The 20404-nt window shown below is 38.5% G+C and overlaps 1 protein-coding gene across 4 annotated transcripts in view; it reads left to right on the forward strand.

The window, feature by feature from the left end:
• Positions 1-20404, forward strand: part of TRPC4 (transient receptor potential cation channel subfamily C member 4) — a 200032-nt gene that overhangs the window by 136507 nt on the left and 43121 nt on the right. For 3 of the 4 annotated variants that reach the window (XM_043892339.1, XM_043892341.1, XM_043892338.1), the window contains exon 4: positions 10501-10837. The exons of the other annotated variant lie outside the window; for it this stretch is intronic. In XM_043892339.1, the coding sequence (XP_043748274.1) occupies positions 10501-10837 (337 nt within the window). The remainder of the gene's footprint in view (positions 1-10500; positions 10838-20404) is intronic. 4 annotated transcript variants of the gene reach the window in all.

Below are 20404 nucleotides of genomic sequence, written 5' to 3' on the forward strand. Positions count from 1 at the left end.
CATATCATGGTTTAGTCTTTTTTTTTTTTCTAAGAAATAGTTGGTCTTGAAATTATGTGAAAAGGGATAGAAAAGGGAAAGGAAGAGTGACTGTAGCCTTTCGTGTCAAAACAACAAATAGTACTCATTCCCATCATGTCACTTTTTTCCCTCCTGGATTCTTGGAAGGTAATAGAGCACAGTTTAGTCCCCAATAAGCTAACAGTTTGGTCTCCAGGAGACTAAGAAGGGACCACCCTTTCTGAGCCGCTGCTCATCTGTGCAGACACTGTGCAGACACTGTCAGTGGCTCATCGGAGTGGAAAACCAGTCCGGTGATGGCTGGTCAAGATCAGGATCTAACTTTTCTCCTGTTTTCCATTTGGCCATTCTCATCTATGATTCACCTACATGATTCAACAGGCAAATGGTGGTCCCTTCATAACTGTATAATTTTTTGCCTCCACATCTCTCTTCATTTTTATGAAAACATCTAGGTAGCCAGCTAGAAATGACTGGCAGTTTTTCCTCTGTTTTCCAAGACAGCTTAAAACAGTTCTTCATGGGCATCCTGACGAGGTTGTCGATGAATAGAGGTGGAATTTCTACCGACCTCTGCCCTTTGTAATTTCCAGAGAACTAACAATATCTATTGATTCTGCTTTCCCACTACCAAAACCTCATTTGGTTTGTTTGTCAAGTTCAATAATTTAATGTACTCAATGTTGGGTTTATCACCTCCCACCTTATTTCCTTTGTCTCTGCATTTTCAACTTCCCGTTATTGCCCACTCATCAGCCCAGCTCAGCTGCCAAACCAATTTTGAATTTCAGCCCAGAAATGATTTAAGAAGTTCAATCCTGCCCCCGCCTCACCAGCTCTGTCAGATGGAGTGTCGTTGTCATCTTCCCTTCTGGATATGTAGACATCAGAAGTGGTGCCCTCGTAATAATGTTCTGAGTTATTCATTGAATTCCAGTCTGCAAACCTGAATTTGACATGCATGTGCAAACAAATTATCAGGTGATTTGATGACTGGAGAGATTTTTTTGAACTTGACAAAGCCAGGAGGTTGTTGACCAGTGTCCTGTGGGGGATACAGCTTGAAGTTTATCAGTCTTCTTAACTAATCTCAGGCTTCTTAGCCAATGTCTTCTCAGATATAATTAATTCTTCATTGACTTTTTTACTTTTTTTGACGAAGCTGATAAAAATTCAATTAGTCAACTAGTTATTTTATTGGTATTCCCTGTGCTCAAATTAGGGGCTTCCTAGATGGCCCTAGTGGTAAGGAACCCACCTGCCAATACAGGAGATGTAAGAGACGTGGGTTCAATCCATGGTTGGGAAGATCCCCTGGAGGACGACATGGCAACCCATTCCAGTATTCTTGCCTGGAGAATCCCATGGATAGAGGAGCCTGGCGGGCTAGGGTTCATAGGATCACAAAGGGTTGGATACAACTAAAGCAACAGCCTGCATGCATGCATGCTTTAATTATCTTGTGAGTATAAGTTTTGTATAGAAATCTTTTTTAAAAGTCCTTATTTTGTCACTTCATTAAACTTAGTTTATATAATAGGAACACATATAAAAATTGGCATAATTGCAATACTCTGTAATACAATGAAAGTGAATAAATATCATGTATTTGTGTATAAGACTGTAAGTGATAGTACAGTCATTCCTCGTGTTACTGTCCTCAGCCTCCACTGAGCAGCAAGGACCTAGACTGGAGAAATTGCTTCAGTAAACATTTTTGTCTGTATCCTAAACTATGGCTGAAATATCCTTTTATACTCCATCTCCAGCATATTCATCATTGAATATAACCTTCTAGAATATGAGGTGGCTCATCTGAACATACTTATCTCCATCCTCTAGTTTTTAACATGATATTCTCTAAATCTGAACTAAAATTATCCACCTACCAAGCTGTGCCTATCAAAATTCATTGCCCCACTTTACGCAACTACTATTTTGCTTCTTTGATGCTTTTTAAACCTTGCATAGTATCCTGGAGTTAGCCCAACCAGGTTACCTCCAAGGAAACACAGCCAATCTGCAAAACAATCTTTCACATCTTTCCATTTTCTTACTCTTCTGCTCTCCCAACTCAGCCTAAATTGTTTATTTAATTTTTATCATTCATGTAAAATATGAATCAAATTATGAAATATCTGGATCAGGAAAACAGAGACTTATCACCAAACGTCAGATTATTAGAAACTAGATGTCAGGTTATATCAAGGAAATGAGGAGGGCCTCTGGGCTTGAGCTTCACATTCATGAAGAGCTCTAAAGTAGATTTTTGAGGTCATCTGTTCAGTTTAGTTCAGTAGCTCAGTCATGTCTCATTCTACCACCCCATGGACTGCAGCACACCAGGCTTCCCTGTCCATCACAAACTCCTGGAGTTTACTCAAACTCATGTCCATTGAGTCGGTGATGCCATCCAAGCATCTCATCCTCTGTCGTCCCCTTCTCCTCCCGCCTTCAATCTTTCCCAACATCAGGGTCTTTTCTAATGAGTCAGTTCTTCGCATCAGGTGGCCAAAGTATTGGAGTTTCAGCCTCAACATCAGTCCTTCCAATGAATATTCAGGACTGATTTCCTTTAGGATGGACTGGTTGGATCTCCTTGTAGTCCAAGGGACTCTCAAGAGTCTTCTCCAGCATTACAATTCAAAAACATCAATTCTTCGGCACTCAGCTTTCTTTATAGTCCAACTCTCACATCCATACACAACTACTGAAAAAACAAAAGCTTTGACTAGATGGACCTTTGTTAGCAAAGTAATGTCTCTGCTTTTTAGTATGTTGTCTAGGTTGGTCATAACTTTTTTTTCAAGGAGCAAGTGTCTTTTAATTTCATGGATGCAGGTCATCTGTAAATGAAGTTAAATCTGTAGCCACAGTGGTACAAGAGAAAAAGATGACACCACCTGACTTTAACCCATGCACTATTGCATTTTTAATGAATCTTTTGAAAACTGCACACACCCCCCCCCCCCAAAGTCTATTATCTCAGGCTTGACTAATCAAGTCTACCTCTGTCCTTCAATTTCCCCTATTTCACGTTAGACATAATTCCTCCTATGCATTCAGTCTCTTTTCTCACAAGTCATACAATGCTCTTTATTAAGTTATCCAGTCACGTGGTCAGTCCCCAGCATATTTTGAGATCCTATAAGACAGATGTATGTGGTTCTTAAAGATCTTGGTCCTCTCACACTTGTTTACCCAATGTCCAACTCATAGATGATGCATAATATGGTTGACTCAAACTAGGGAGGACCAGGTGAAAAGGATGCTTTGAATAATGAAGTAGGAGGGTGATTAGTTATGAGCATGCTTGGGGAGACTGGAGAATTGTTTTAATTAGGAACACAACTCAAGCTGTCTCTAGAAACAGAAAAAGGCTCAGACAGTTAAGGGTCATTGGCAGTTATGAAGGGACCAAAGGGCAGAAGTAAAAGAAAGAAAGGATTTTCAACTATGAAGAAAATAATTTCCTGAAGCTTTCTGCCTACAAAGCATTCTTAAGCCTTGTTATCAACTTTAGAAAATGAGTTGTCGAAAAATATTCCTGGGCAGAGGAAATAAAACATTCCTCTCCACGGAGGAAATAAAACTCCAAAGGATATAGATTATTTGTGAAATTCTAAGAAATAAATTGTAAGACTCAGGGGAAACTGGTGTGTATATGAATCTGTGAGCCTTTTAAGCTGTTACATAAATCACTGTAATTCATTCAACCCAAAAGTTTCAACTCTCTTTATAATTGTCCAACAGCCAATTGAAACTCCCATGTAGCTACCTGACTGCGTTAAGATGCATTAAGCTGCCAGGTTGGTTGTTTCCAGAATCTAGATTTTGCTTGTTAGGAGAATTGGGTCAATGTCTGAACTTTGGACACGTTTTAAAATGAAAAAATATATTGAAAACCAAAAAGATAAAGAAAGAATAAATAGCAAATCTGATGCATATTTATTTTAATTATCAGAGCTCTATTAATTTTTGAAATTGTTTCTATTTGTTTTGTCCATACTCAATTAATGTTTTAATTTTTCTCCAATAATAGTGAGATTTCTTGGTTGTTTGAGTTTCTGTGTATTTGTTTGTCTGTGAAGCTTTGTCTTCTCTCATCATTTTTTATTTGTTTCCTTTTTGGCCTGTTGTTGTTTTAGTATTTTGAGTGGTGGTTTTTATTCTTTTAACCACAGGCTATTTTGGGGGAAGTGGGATGCACTGTGCCTTGCACCATGTGGGATCTTAGTTCCCTGACCAGGGATGGAACCTCTGCTCCTTGCAGTAGAAGCACAGAGTCTTAACCACTGGACCAACAGGGAAGTCCCTTGTAGAGTTGTTGTTAAATCATTGATACTGGAATTCACTTTATTTGTATAAATAAGGTAGGATTCAGTAATCTTCACAGTTTCTTCAATATTTAAAATACTGTGGTTCAACAATTTTATAAATAATCATGAGATTAGGGATTTTTTTAACTTTTTTTAAAAAGTTATAACAAGAGAGGGATAGGAGATACTTTCTTTTTTAGTGTGTCTTTTATAAATTCATGGCACAAATATGAATTTGAATGTCTATTTTAATATGAATTTTAACATGATAGAATTGCTTAAGTCTTGGCCAACAATTGTAGAGTGAGAAGGGGTTGTAACATTGTGGGTTTCAAAGACACCCTACCACCCCCAGCCCCGGGATGGTGCTGAGATGTTGGTTCCCATTATTCACTGTGCAGTAGAAAGATGGAGTAGAGGAGCAGGATCTGTACACTCCCAGCAGGCAATGCGAGGGTCCACCTGGAGAGGCTTTGCTGGACTGGACCAGTGGCAGGTGTCACAGAGATGGAGTGGCCCCCTCTGAGAGTGTCCTTCAAATGGGGTTGGCATAAAGCTGTGATGCTATGTCACTTCAGTTGTAGCTGACTCTTTGTGACCCTGTGGACCAAAGCCCACCAGAATCCTCTGTCCCTGGGGTTTCCCAGGCAAGAATACTGGAGTGGGTTGCCGTGCCCTCCAGGAGATCTTCGCCACCCAGGGATTGAACCCCGGCCTCTTATGTCTCCTGCACTGGCAGGCAGGTTCTTTACCACTAGCACCATTTGGGGCATAAAGCTGAGTAGTCTCAAATAACCCAAGGAAACCAAGAGACAAGGGGTTGGGGAGAAAGAGAGAAAGAAAAACAGGAAGGAGGGGACAAAGAAAAAGTGGGAAGAAGGAAGCATCTGGGAAGGAAGCAAAGAACAGAAGGAAAGAAGGAAGAAAGGGATATGGGGACATGAGAGAGATGATGTCTTTTAATCCACTTAGCAATTAAGTACAGTGAAAGTTTTTGCGATATAAAATTTTAATTCTCTTAATATTTAAGTTGGTAATATTTTTCATGGAAAAGTCTATTATATCAGTGGGGTGTAATTTGGAAAATCCTAGTGTAGACATGCAACAAACAAGTGTAGAAGAAAGAGGGTGTCAGATCATTATGAGAATATTTAGATTCACAGAGATTCTTAGGAATACTGCTGTGCTTGTTTCAATCCTAAGATTAGAACAAATTAGTAGCCAAATGACATCCACATCTTGGGAAAGGTGGATTACATAGACTCACTCCTACTCTTCTTATATTGTCCTGTCTCTGTTCTTTACCTCTCTGTAAACCTCACTGTGTCAGTGTTTAGTAAAAAAAAGTTGAGCACACTATTCATTTACTAAGCACAGATACGTACTTTCCAATAATTAAAGAAACATCTTTTATTTTTTTTTTTCATTTATTTTTATTAGTTGGAGGCTAATTACTTTACAATATTGTAGTGGTTTTTGTCATACATTGACTTGAATCAGCCATAGATTTACACGTATTCCCCATCCCAATCCCCCCTCCCACCTCCCTCTCTACCTGCTCCCTCTGGGTCTTCCCAGTGCACCAGGCCCGAGCCCTTGTCTCATGCATCCCACCTGGGCTGGTGATCTGTTTCACCATAGATAACATACATGTTTCGATGCTGTTCTCTTGAAACATCCCACCCTCGCCTTCTCCCACAGAGTCCAAAAGTCTGTTCTGTTCATCTGTGTCTCTTTTTTCTGTTTTGCATATAGGGTTATCATTACCATCTTTCTAAATTCCATATATATGCGTTAGTATACTACATTGATGTTTATCTTTCTGGCTTACTTCACTCTGTATAAGGGGCTCCAGTTTCATCCATCTCATTAGAACTGATTCAAATGAATTCTTTTTAACGGCTGAGTAATATTCCATGGTGTATATGTACCACAGCTTCCTTATCCATTCATCTGCTGATGGGCATCTAGGTTGCTTCCATGTCCTGGCTATTATAAACAGTGCTGCGATGAACATTGGGGTGCACGTGTCTCTTTCAGATCTGGTTTCCTTGGTGTGTATGCCCAGAAGTGGGATTGCTGGGTCATATGGCAGTTCTATTTCCAGTTTTTTAAGAAATCTCCACACTGTTCTCCATAGCGGCTATACTAGTTTGCATTCCCACCAACAGTGTAAGAGGGTTCCCTTTTCTCCACACCCTCTCCAGCATTTATTGCTTGTAGACTTTTGGATAGCAGCCATCCTGACTGGCGTGTAATGGTACCTCATTGTGGTTTTGATTTGCATTTCCCTGATAATGAGTGATGTGGAGCATCTTTTCATGTGTTTGTTAGCCATCTGTATGTCTTCTTTGGAGAAATGTCTGTTTAGTTCTTTGGCCCATTTTTTGATTGGGTCATTTGTTTTTCTGGAATTGAGCTTCAGGAGTTGCTTGTATATTTTTGAGATTAATCCTTTGTCTGTTGCTTCGTTTGCTATTATTTTCTCCTAATCTGAGGGCTGTCTTTTCACCTTACTTATAGTTTCCTTTGTAGTGCAAAAGCTTTTAAGTTTCATTAGGTCCCATTTGTTCATTTTTGCTTTTGTTTCTAATATTCTGGGAGGTGGGTCATAGAGGATCCTGCTGTGATTTATGTCAGAGAGTGTTTTGCCTATGTTCTCCTCTAGGAGTTTTATAGTTTCTGGTCTTACATTTAGATCTTTAATCCATTTTGAGTTTATTTTTGTGTATGGTGTTAAGAAACATCTTTTAAGAAGAAGCACTAGTAAAGATTAAGGCTAACCTAGCACCTGACAATGACAGGTGTTCTATAAAAAATTAAATGATTTGCGTTTTCTAGGTTATTTAACACAGTCTGTTTTTATGTATTAGGCAATGAAATATTTATCCAAGCAAACCTTCAGTTCAGTCCAGTTCAGTTGCTCAGTCGTGTCCAACTCTTTGCGACCCCATGAATCGCAGCACGCCAGGCCTCCCTGTCCATCACCAACTCCTGGAGTTTACTCAAACTCATGCCTATGGAGTCGGTGATGCCATCCAGCCATCTCATCCTCTGTCATCCCCTTCTCCTCCTGCCCCGAGCAAACCTTAAATGCTCCCAATAAAGTTATTTGCTCAATTGCCCTGGGGTGTCTCATGTTCTAATAAAATTTGGGCCAAGAAGGAACAAGTATGTGAGTCCTAGATTTCACAAGACCCTGTTGAACAAAGTATATATCTTTCTTTTACTTTTTCTGCCTGTATGACATGTGTTGTTCATGCTTAAACCCTTACGTGTTCCTTCAATTTCTGAGAATTAATGAGGTGATAGCAACTGCTCATTATATCTTGCATTTTTCCATACTTTTCACTAACTCCCTTCTATCATGGTCTTTCAACTGTGTTAAATTCTAATGAAAGACACTGTAGAAAATAGATTATATGAGAAAATAGTTGATAAGCTATGCTTTGTTTATAAAACGCTGACATGAAGGATTATGTGTGTGTATTGGAGGTGGGGAAGGGAAACTAACCCAAACTGATACTTGTTAATACCTATATCTCTGTTTGCCAGTCCTCTGGAGATATTCAAGTAAAGCTCTATTTGACTTTCAAACACTTAACTCAGACGAAAATAATGAACAAGGAATGTGTTGTTGTTCATTCACTAAGTCGTGTCCGACTCTTCAGCCCATGGACTGCAGCACGCCAGGTTCCTCTGTCGTTCACCATCTCCCGGAGTTTGCTCAAATCCATGTCCATTGAGTCAGTGATATTATCTAATCATCTCACCCTCTGCCCCCCTACTTCTTTTGCCTTCAGTCTTTCCCAGCATCAGGGTCCTTTCCAATGAGTTGTCTCTTCACACCAGGTGGCCAAAGTACTGGAGCTTCAGCTTTAGCATCCTTTTAGTCCTTCCAATGAATATTCAGGGTTGCTTTCCTTTAGGACTGACTGGTTTGATCTCCTTGCTGTTCAAGGGACTTTGAAGAGTCTTCTCCAACACCACAGTTCAAAAGCATCAATTCTTCCATGTTCAGCCTTCTTTATGGTCCAACTCTCATATCCGTGTATAACTACTGGAAAAATCATAGTTTGGCTATATGAAACTTTTTGAACAAAGTGATGTCTCTACTTTTTAACATGCTGTCTAGGTTTGTCATAGCTTTTTTTTCCAAGGAGCAAGCATCTTTTAATTTCATGGCTTCACATACTGGTTGCCATCATTTTGGAGCCCAAGAAAATAAAATCTGTCACTGCTTCCATTTTTTCTCCCTCTGTTTGCCATGAAGTGATGGGACTGGATGCCATGATCTTTGTTTTTAAGCCAGCTATTTCATGGGTTAATAGAAGTTATTTTTGGATTATAACATTTAACTTTACTAATTATGGAGCTTGAAGCTTACAAAATAGTGAAAAGAGCCTAGCATCTCATTCTTGAAGAAATGCACTTTTATTTTCCTAGCTGTATTTGCTGAATGTATTATATATTCAATTCAATTTATATAAATGTTGCTTTACCCATTATATCCTTTGATGAACCCGATATCTAGGAAAAAAATGAAGAGAAACAGTTGCGTGAGAACTCATTTCGCATCCAGCCCATATTGCACATCTCAACTACTGAATCAGTCACCCTATCTATCACTTTCAAACAGCTTTTGGTTTATGATCATCAAGCCACTTTCTGAGTATCTAATGGCTGTTTGCTTGCTTGCCATTAGAGAAGAGTAAGGGTCAAGTAAGGGTCTCCTAAAGGAGATCAATAAAGTCCGAGAGTGAAGAAGAAAAGTAAGAAATATTGGGGAGGAGGAGAGTCCTATGAAAGGGTCAGGTGTTCACTTTGCTTCTAGGGTGTGTCTAATTTTTGATGCCAGCAGAACTTTCTTGAGTCCCTTACAAGGAACTAAAGCTTCTACTGCCATCCAGAGTGGACTTCACAGGTGGTGCTAGTGGTAAAGAACCCTGCTAATGCAGGACACATAAGAGACATGGGTTAGATTCCTGGGTTAGGAAGATACCTGGAGGAGGGCATGGAAACCCACTCCAGTATTCTTGTCTGGAGAATCCCATGAACAGAGGGGCCTGGCAGGCTACAGTCCATAGGGAGTGCCCACAGAGGATCCTTTAAACATGCTGAACACTTTCTCACAAGCATCTCTGCTCTCTCTCCCCCCATTCCTTGCCTTCCCCTTTCTTCTCTGCTTATACAAATTCACCCATAGACCCCTGGAAAGAATTTCTGGAAGAAAAAATTTCCTCTGAATTTATATAATGCTTAGCTGTCAGTCTCAGTGAGAAAGATAGCGTGCAGAAAAACAGATCCTGGACATTTCATCATTTACTATTAATTTACATCACTTACTATTATCCTGCACATTTCATCATTTACTATTAATACATATGTAACCTTCTTGAATACATTTTCAGACCTCTTATAACCCCTTCTATCTTCATCATTAAAATAGAGTGAGATTTATGTAAAAACATGTTGGCAGGATAAAAACAATGTCATGTTTGGGAAATGTTTTGTGTGTGGTAATTGATTGTACTTAGGTTAGGTGTTTGCTTTATTTCCTCCCAATTCAGCTATGATGATTTACATCCTGGTCATCTAATATCCTTTCCTATATGATTTTCTTATTGCCTCAACCCAATTAAAAGTATATTTACTTTTTCTGATATGACAGTAGTGTTCATTATAGAAAATCCTGAAAATACATCAAGTGTAAAAATGGGGGAAAAAAGTATAATGTCATAACAGGAAAATAATCACCAAAGCAAGAAATAACCACTAGATAACATTTTTCATTTTATGTCATATACATATATGACCATTCTTACATAGGCACGTATATGTGTGTATCTTTGTATACAGTTTTGTTCAGTTATCAGTACATCCTATGGATATTATTAGTCCTCGGCTCTATTTTTGCTTCCTGAGATATAGCCATAGTATTTTGACCCCTGTGGTGTCTGGCTAAGCACACAGCACTTGGCCTTGGGTATAAAATTATCAGTAAGTGAGCTTTGACCTCAGAATGGCCTAAAGCCCTTCATGATGGTGTAAGTGTACAATTGTTTAGAACAGACCTGGTGACTTGACTGGTTTCCTGCCGATGGGCTGGAGCCCTGCCCCTAACCCTGACTCTCCCTTTCTCCTCTCCTTTTCCCTGTAGTTCGTGGCTCAGCCCAACTGTCAACAACTGCTGGCGTCTCGCTGGTACGACGAGTTCCCCGGCTGGAGGCGACGTCACTGGGCCGTGAAGATGGTGACGTGTTTCATAGTAGGACTCCTTTTCCCCGTCTTCTCTGTGTGCTACCTTATAGCTCCCAAAAGCCCCCTCGGACTCTTCATCCGAAAGCCGTTTATCAAGTTCATCTGCCACACAGCGTCCTATTTGACTTTTCTGTTCCTGCTCCTGCTTGCCTCTCAGCACATCGACAGGTCAGACTTGAACAGGCAAGGTCCACCACCAACCATCGTCGAGTGGATGATATTACCGTGGGTCCTGGGTAAATGTGATACTATAGAAAACTATAATGCAAACGTGTTGCTACCATGGAATTGTGTTGCTCAGAAAAGAATATTCATTATAGTTGGGGACGCAGGAATGTTTAAAACAGGTTCTGACCATTGTAGCGCCAAGATCTAATCCCCAAAGCTAAATGAAGATTTCACAAGCTGTGGTGGACCTGCCTCCAAATGCCACCTGTGAAATGTAACTTTAGGTTTGAGAATTACAGATTTTAATAATTCTGAAACCTGAAATGACTGATTCTCTGGGTTGTTTTGGATTTTTTTTGGGGGGGGGGGATGTTTGTCTTCTGGTGGCTCAGCTGGTAAAGAATCCAACTGCAGTGTAGGAGACCTGGGTTCAATCCCTGGGTTGAGAGATCCCCTGGAGAAGGGAGTCTTCTAAAGACTTTCAAAGTGTCTCATTAGCCCTATGCAAATAATCATTTTAATGTTTTAATTTTCTTAACATATTTGTTGTTGCTGTTTAGTCGGAAAGTCATTTCTGGCTCTTTTGTGACCCCATGGACTGTAGACCACCAGGTTCCTCTGTTCATGGGATTTCCCAGGCAAGAATACTGGAGTGGGTTGCCATTTCCTTCTCCAGGGGGTCTTCCTGGATGGAACCTGTGTCTTCTGCATTGGCAGGTGGATTCTTTACTGCTGAGCCACCTGCAAAGTCCTCTTAACAAATACACCTTCTAAAAGTACAAATCACTCTGAAGAATTAGTGTGAACTGTACATAAAGTAACCATTAGTTCAGTTCAGTTGCTCAGTCATGTCTGACTCTTTGCAACCCCATGAACCGCAGCACGCCAGGCCTCCCTGTCCATCACCAACTGCTAGAGCCCACCAAGCCCATGTCCATCAAGTCAGTGATGCCATCCAACCATCTCATCTTCTGTTGTCCCCTTCTCCTCCTGCCCTCAGTCTTTCCTAGCATCAAGGTCTTTTCCAATGGGTCAGCTCTTTGCACCAAGTGGCCAAAGTACTGGAGCTTCAGCTTCAGCATCAGTCCTTCCAATGAATATTCAGAACTAATTTCCTTTAGGATGGACTGGTTGGATCTCCATATAGTCCAAGGGACTCTCAAGAGTCTTCTCCAACACCACAGTTCAAAAGCATCAATTCTTCGGTGCTCAGCTTTCCTTATAGTCCAACCATAGCCTTGCCTAGACGGACATTTGTTGGCAAAGTAATGTCTCTGCTTTTTAATATGCTGTCTAGGTTGGTCATAACTTTCCTTCCAAGGAGTAAGTGTCTTTTAATTTCATTGTTGCAATCACCATCTGCAGTGATTAAGGAACCATAACCATTTTAAAAAATACATCCCTTTAAGTTTATCTTTGAAATTGTATAGTATATCAGAATAATAGGAAATTAAACAATAGGACATCTTCCTATCTCTGTTCTTTCCAAAACAAAGAAATTGGTTTTGGATCGGCAGCATATCATGGTAAAGTGGAAAACTTCAAAGCAAAACAAAAACAAAAACCTTTTTTCCTTTCCTCCTGTTATGGTAGCCATAGTTAAAATTTTAATTTTAATTATTCTTCCTTCTATCCTACTGTGGTTTGCTGAGAAATTGCATTTTATCAGTTTAGCTCATCATTTTAAACCTCTCTGGTATCATATCCATGTCAGCACTAGTAATTAGAAAATATGTGACAAATTTAACGATTCACTATCTCAGAAGATCAGTTTGGGACAGCTGTCAAAATAGCTGGAGAGACTGTAAAATGAGGAAAAGGCAGGGGGAAAAAAGTGCCTGAGTCAAGATAGATATGCCTTTTAAAGTTTACAAATACTGTAAGTACTGACAATAACAAAAGTTCTTAGGAACAAGATTTGATGTTTACAATATTACTAATATAAAAACCCTTCTAAAGTGAACTTTAAAATTGAGTACATTTGCCTTAATCTGAAATAATGTCTGATCTTGTTTAAGTTAGAAGAAAGATTTAGATAGTCTGTAAATGTAGGAAGGTTTAGATAGTCGGTAAATGTATTTTTGAATAAAAATAATTTTGACACAGTAATTGATATTAAGTATAAAATGACCCTCCCTGTATCCATTTAAATTAAATATCTCACAGTAGGAATATGTTCTTCATTGAGTTTCCTTCACAGAAAATTTCTTGGGAACAATTTGCAGGGAAGCTTTTAGAGGTTAAATTTCCCACTGTGTGTAACATATTGAATGTCTGAAAATCCTGGTGTCCCAAGTGAAACACAGAATACTTCACTTTGAAAAATGGTGTAGATAAAATGCAACATAGGTAGATATAGCATTTCTAGTCTTTTCTTTAGGGAGTCAGTGAAAATATGTAGTGTACTTTCTATGGAGTAAGGACTGTGCAAGGTAATAATGAAACAAAAAAAAATTTTTTTAAGTAAGAAAAGAAAATATTCCTTCCCTTTACAAAGGTTAACTTTTACTGAAGAAATGGATAGTAAACAAACAATGACGTATGTGATATACTATCAGAAAATGGTAAATAATATAAAAAGTGGAAACTCCAAACTTTGAATAATTCATACAAGTAAAACAGTTATTGGCTGCCTTCTACCTGCAAAACTTGTAACAGAATTTTCCATGAAAATTGGCTAGAAGAAATCATCTCCAAATTACAGCTGAATGGTTAAATAAGGTACAAATTTAATTGTGAGAATTACAATTCCAGCCAAAAGAAATAGCTGCTAACGGCAGCCTTTTCTTAAGATATCCTGACTGCAGTGAGTTAATTTATATGGAATTTTTAGGATGAAAAGAGATGTTCTATAATAAAAGAGAAATACATATGAATGATCATCTTGCTTAAATAGCAGAGCATGAGAAAAAGAATGCTTCTGTTTCAAATAGATCTGTCAAAACAGTTATATTATTCATCAAGCCTGGCGAATTCTGAGTGCCTCGTATCTGAGACTGAGTTCTAAGTGTTTTGCTAGTTTCATGAGTATCAGGCATATTCTCCATGTTATTTGGCTGTAGAAGAAAAAGCACCGGATTTGAATACATGTCCAGGTTCTATCACTAAGAGACTACAAAATTATGGGTGGTCACAATCTCTCAGGATTTTGTATTTTCACCAATAAGATGAAAGATTCACAGTGATAACTTAAGTCCCATTTTGTCCTGCTATCCTGTGCTAGGGACCTATCATTATTAGCGCAGAGAATATTCATCTTTTCTTTGATGGGAAGAGGGGAGGATAGAGAGAGGAGGACTAAAGACAGCAGGGTAGGGATCCTTTAACTTTTTACCAAAAGTGTGATAGACACAAAAAGGCATGGTTTAATTTGATGACTACGATAATGAATGTTCTGTATTGCCTTGCTCAGTCCTGCTGTTTGATATATTGAGTAACTGACTATATATTGCATGGTCCCTAAATTGTAAGGCTCTAAGTTTCTAATAACAAGACTGAGGAACAGTCTTAAGACTTATAAGACTGTGGCTGTAACTGTTTCCCTCATCATGTTAATTTTCGCAATGACTGATTGAAGCTCTATGCTTCAATTTCTCAAGTCTTCCTGAACCAACTTAGGTTTTCGACTGATGTCACCTCTGTGAGCTATTTGCTTTGTAAAGAAATATTATTTCATTTTACTATTCTTTCCTTCCATTTTCAGATGTTTCCCAGACCTATGATACAGTAGTTTAAAGGAAATGATTAGTTTGATACGTCTCATTTCACGTATCCTGACAAAAAGACTTTTGCTTTATTTGTTTCTATATATTTATATCATAAAGTTTCATTTTTTTCTAAATAGAAAATTTTTCTAACTTTAAAGTTTATCCTCCCAAATCCATCCTTAAAGGGATGAAGAAATATGGTTTTTGCTTAGGAATTTTTATTTGATATACTTTGCTGTGTTTCAACAGTAAGAACTTACACAATGTTATAGATCTAGATATCTTGTGATTTAGTAGCATGGCAGAATAATGTTTCTATGTCATTTTCACTATCTTTCCTGTTGAAGTTCAATATCCTTTTGACTATATAAATTGAAGTCTATTGAGTTTGATATCTTTGCAAGACAGTCTACAATGGTTCTTCTGTCCTTTCACTGTGGTGTCGCTGATAAATTGTAGCTTATTTCCTGCAACATTTTTCGAATTATGTTTCCTTCAGATGTTGTATCAACACTTCTTTTCTCTTGTCAAATAACCTCTAGAGATCGTCTCACACATGTTCCTGCAGGATGAACTTAAGCATATAAAACAAAGAAATTTAAAAGCCTAATACAGAGTAAGATTTATGATTCTGGTCATCTTGAGATATACAGTTGTAAGCAACAGAAAAAACTAATCAGATAATTCAGCTAGAACTCTCTCAATAAAAAGGTTGATTATAGACAGATAGACACCAGTATATTTCTCAGATTGTCAAATGACCCATTTGAGCTAGAGTAAAATGTAAAACAAGTTTCATCCTGCATGCATATGGCCTGATAACAGAGCTATGCTTTTCAACTGTCTAGAGAGAAAGTATCACTGGGAAGACCGTGATGGATTAAAAGAAGCCTGGGGTCAGATTAAAGACATGGTTACTTCTATCTTCTATTGTGTCATGATCCCAAGGATCTTTCTTTATTAAGAGTTTGATTTTAACCATATATTAATAATACTAGGGAAAGGGAACGAATATAATATTCATATGGGAAAGTCATTTTTACACAGAATTTAAATGCAAGGTAAATATAGCATATTATATGTAGAATACATATTTTGAGAATTCATCTAAGTTATAGCAGAAGTTTTAACTCAGATGTCACTTGTTTCTGGAGATAATATGGAGTAAAATGTGAAAAAAAATTGAATGTTAATTTTTAAAGCCTTCCCAAAACTAGTTTGAATTTTTTTACAGAATCCATTATAACTAAATTTTAACAATCAAATTTCTGCCATAGCTTATTCCCCTGCAAAAAAAAAAGTATGTATATATATGAAATATCCAGATGTAGACTTATGTTATCTCTTAGCAAAATGGAAATTAAAAAATTGATAACATTTTTCACAAAAGAAGTAGGATGTTAATGAAAGCTATCATATTAATAAAGCAGGAAGTGCCTTGTTTCCAATGAGAAAATAGAATGGCTGCTGAAGTGACTTATTATTATGTGTATGCTTAAGAATATGCCATAATTATGTAGCACACAAATCTGTGCACACTAAGCTTGATGAGAAGGGTGAACCGAGGAAAAGTTATATCAGGGGAAGAAATCTGAGCTCTGTTAAAAATAGCTTCTAGTGAATTTCTAGGCATAAATTAAGGATTGCTCATAATATCCAGATTATACATCTTGCCTATAATACATACTTATTTAACAATTTTTCTGGAACAGAATTGGCCTCTTATTTCCCTGATTTACTTTATATTTTTATCTTTTAAAGTGTTGATATTTAAAAATCTGAACATTTCAACAAGGCCTGACAAATTGAAAATGTGAAAAGTGGTGATCACATTTGCATCTAGATAAAGACTCATAGAGACAAACAATCCTGTATACTTTGTTACATATGACCATTCCTTCATCTTTTAATAGGCATTAAGATCACATGGCTTCAGATACTCATACTTTCAGCCTCACCCCTGAATTATCTATCTGCTCAAAAAGCCCCCCAAATCCAAAATTATAAGGAACAAGACTCTAGTCTTTCCCCGCTCTGTCCTTTCACAACGTACTCTAACCACCTGATCAAACTAGCTGCAGACACATAGAGACACTCAAACACAGCTGGAAAATATCTGTTTATTCATTCAAAGGGATATTTTAATTTTCAGGAAAACCAGATGTTCATTGCAGTACGCCATAGAATCCTCATTTTCCTGTTGGACTGTGAGGAAGAAATTTTAAGGTCACCTTTACCAAGATTTATCAAGAGTAACACAATAAAATCTCAAAGAAAATATTCACATATGTGTACATCGTTATTTGTGCACATTCTATTGCTGACCAAATGACTTATTCATTGGAGAGAAAATAAAGTCCTTTGGGTCACACATGCAATAGAAATTTAATGCACCGATAGGTGAACTCTACAGGACTTGGGAGAATGTTTGACAACATGGTTCTGATGGTTCAAGTAAAGAGGGGAAAAGATGGGAAAAGAGGAGTACCTCAGAAATGAAGGAGGGTCAGAGTAAAAGACTGCAGGGAAGGTGTAAGTGGTTTCAGTTAGTTCAGAATAATGATAGTATAATGGTAACAGTAGTAATGGTGGTAATAACAGTAGAAACCAAAAAATTAGGCACTGTGCCAAGTGATTAAAATGTAAGATCTCATTTGAACTTCATAGTCACTCCACTTCATTTAGTAATAATAAATGATGTTATTAATAGTTATTAATAGTATCTCATTTCTCAGAGAGGAAATTGGTTTAGAAAAGTTAGATCACTTTCCCAGGATCAAGGAGCTGACAAATGGTAGATACTACATTCTAACTCTGGGCTTCCCCTGTGGCTCAGCAGTAAAGAATCTGCCTTTGATGCAGGAGCTGCAGGAGACACGGCTTCAATCCTTGGGTTGGGAAGATCCCCTGGAGGAGGGCATGGCCACCCACTCCAGCGTTCTTGCCTGGAGATTCCCATGGACAGAGGAGCCTGGCGGACTACAGTCCTTGGGGTCGCAGAGAATCGGACACGACTGAAGTCGCTGAGCAGCACGACGCACTCAAACTCTAGGCAGTCTGACTCCAGAGCGTCTCTGTCCTCTTCATCCTCCTCTGCCCTTGGACTGGGAGAAAGTGAAAGTGAAAGTCTCTCAGTTGGCTCCGACTCTTGGCGACCCCGTGGACTATACAGTCCATGGAATTCTCCAAGCCAGAATAGTGGAATGGGTAGCCTTTCCCTTCTCCAGGGGATCTTCCCAACCCAGGGATCGAACTTTACCAGCTGAGCCACTAGAGTGTCAGAAGTAGAATTCAAACAGTCAAAACTAGTTCAGGAACTCGAGTTTCCAAATATAGACATTTTCCCTACTTTCTCTGCCTCTGTTTGCTAACTTAAGTCTTTACACAGGTCAATGAGAGGACCATGTTTCTGATCTATTGAAGAGGCCACACTCTTTAAGATATACACTCAAAATAATTCACTATTGAACGTCATGCTTGTTAATACAGCAAATTTATCACTATTACATCAGCATTACCTGTGTTTCCATCTCCACAGCCCACCACTATTCTAAAACCTGTGCTTTATAAGCGGTTCCCTAACACTGACCGAAGCGATCTATTCTGGAAAGAAAGAACAAAGTCCTTTGCTGTGACCTTGAGCTGTTTCTTTTTTAGTTTCCATATTCAGTCGCTAAGTCCTGAAGTTAAATTTCTTAGCTTCCAGGGATACCATTAATTTTTTTAAATTTTTGTTGGAGTTTAGTTGCTTTATAGTGTTGTGTTGTTTCCTGCCATGCAGCAAAGTGAATCAACTATCCACTATATGTACACATATCTCCCCCTCTTCTTCGGATTTCCTTCCCGTTTAGATTACTACCAGCATTGAGTAGAGCTTCCTGTGTTATGCAATAGGTTCTCATTAGTTATCTATATTTAAATCTTTCATTGGTGTATGTATGTATGTATGTGTATGTAGGGAGCTTTCAGGAAATGTAAAGATATAGATTTCTTTTGTACATAATTGTTTTAAAAATAGTCAGAACTTTAGGTGAAAAGTGATCATTTTCATAGTGAAAAAATCAGCAACCACTCATTAGAAAATATTTATTAAGTGAGTACTGTCACTCATTGGAAAGGTGATGAGGAATATTTATTGTTTTTGCAGCTACATAAATATCTAATGCCTTAGTTATCATGAAAAATTTTAAACAGAAATCCTATAAAACGTCTAATAGTGCATTGACAGAAACATTTCACTTGATTTTTAAGTTACTGCATTTGTGTCATAAACAGACAAGCTAGAATTCTAAAGTTCTATATTTTTTACATCTTAATCTAAAACTAACATGTTATTATTGTTCTTTGGCATAGTTTCAAAACATGTACTTCCTTAAGTGTATATTCCTGATTTTTTTATCTAAATGTTGAACTGATGATATCAAAACTATACTAATGTAAGCATTTTTAGATGCCTTCAAACTAAGCATATTTAATTATTGACTGTCCTTTTAAATCAGTATTTTTTTGAAGTGTGGCATGCTGACTATAATTGTAATAGATGGATTTTTATGAAAAGTTCAGATTTTGAATTCTCCCCTTTGTTGACTGATTCAGAAATTTCAGAGGTTTTTAAACACAAAAAATTAAGGAACAATTCTAGGAGTCAAATTTTATTCACACTTTTTTAAATTTCAGATTTCAGCTTTAGGGAGGAATTGAGACTCATTAGATTCTAAACACCTATGGTTTTACTTCTTCCAACCACTCTTCCCAACCACCCTACATTAAATATCTTTTCTGTCTCCCTTAACCATATGTCTAGGAGATATTCATCAATTTCCTGAAATTTTGAGTTATTAAAAAGTAGTCCCAGTTCACTTTAAAACATGAATCTTACCATCAGTTTATAGCTCTCCTCTTCCCAACAAAGGCTTAACACAGGGTTCAAAGGACCTGAAAACACTGATTTTTTTTTGCTCGTCCTTCAAGCCCAATACTGGAATGGAAGGAGGGACCTAGGCTTTTTCTATTTTCTCCATTCCTTGGTTTCTTCAGGTAAGAAGGGTAGCAGAAAATGTTTGTTAAAAGTCTTCTTTGCCTCCCTGGTCACAGCTCTTGCCTTGTTGGTTGTCTGCATCTCTAGCTAATCCTGAGTAGCCTTTATGACAGGTCTTGACCCTCTGACTCTCCTGATGGGTCCATGAGCATTCCTCAGATGGCCCTGTATACGTACTTCTCCAAGATTCAGCTCTTCCTGACATCTTCCAGTTTGTAAACTCTCGTAGCCAGCCATTGGCTCCTTTAGGAGTCCTGTGACCCTAACAAGGACAGGAGAGCAAGATGGTGAAAGCCTGGTTTCTTCCTGTGGTGTGTGCCTGCTCCCTAGGAGATTCCAAACCCCGCTCCCTCTCCTGGTAGGAGGTCAGGCTGCTGCCAGCTGCCCAACTGATGAATCCTATTGTTTATCTGTTTTCCCTGAAGTCTTAGACCCAGGGAGAGATGAGCAAGCCAGGGGTTTGGGAAGATGCCCCATCAGGGATTAAGACGCCACCTTCTCCTTTTAGAAATCCCCCATCTTTATGAGGGATTTTCTTGGAATCTCCCGCACTTGACTGAGGAAGGGAGTGGTGCTGATGAGACCGCTTCCTCTCTTCCTCTGGCTTTCCTAACATGCACCCAAACTGGAGTGCCCTGAGCTGATGGCTCACCGACCCCTTCTTCCCAGTGCTCTCTTTGTACAGACGTGGGCAGGAGTGGCAGGTGGTTGCTGACAGATATGGTCTTCATACCTCTTGTGCTGTGTACATGCTCATGCTCATGTCCGATTCTTCTGCGACCCCATGGACTATAGCCCACCAGGCTCCTCTGCCCATGGGATTCTCCAGGCAAGAATACCAAAGTGGGTTGCCATTTCATACTCCCAGGAACCTTTCAGATGCAGAGATT

Source organism: Cervus elaphus, chromosome 30 (genome assembly GCF_910594005.1).
Source record: "Cervus elaphus chromosome 30, mCerEla1.1, whole genome shotgun sequence".
NCBI lineage: Eukaryota > Metazoa > Chordata > Mammalia > Artiodactyla > Cervidae > Cervus > Cervus elaphus.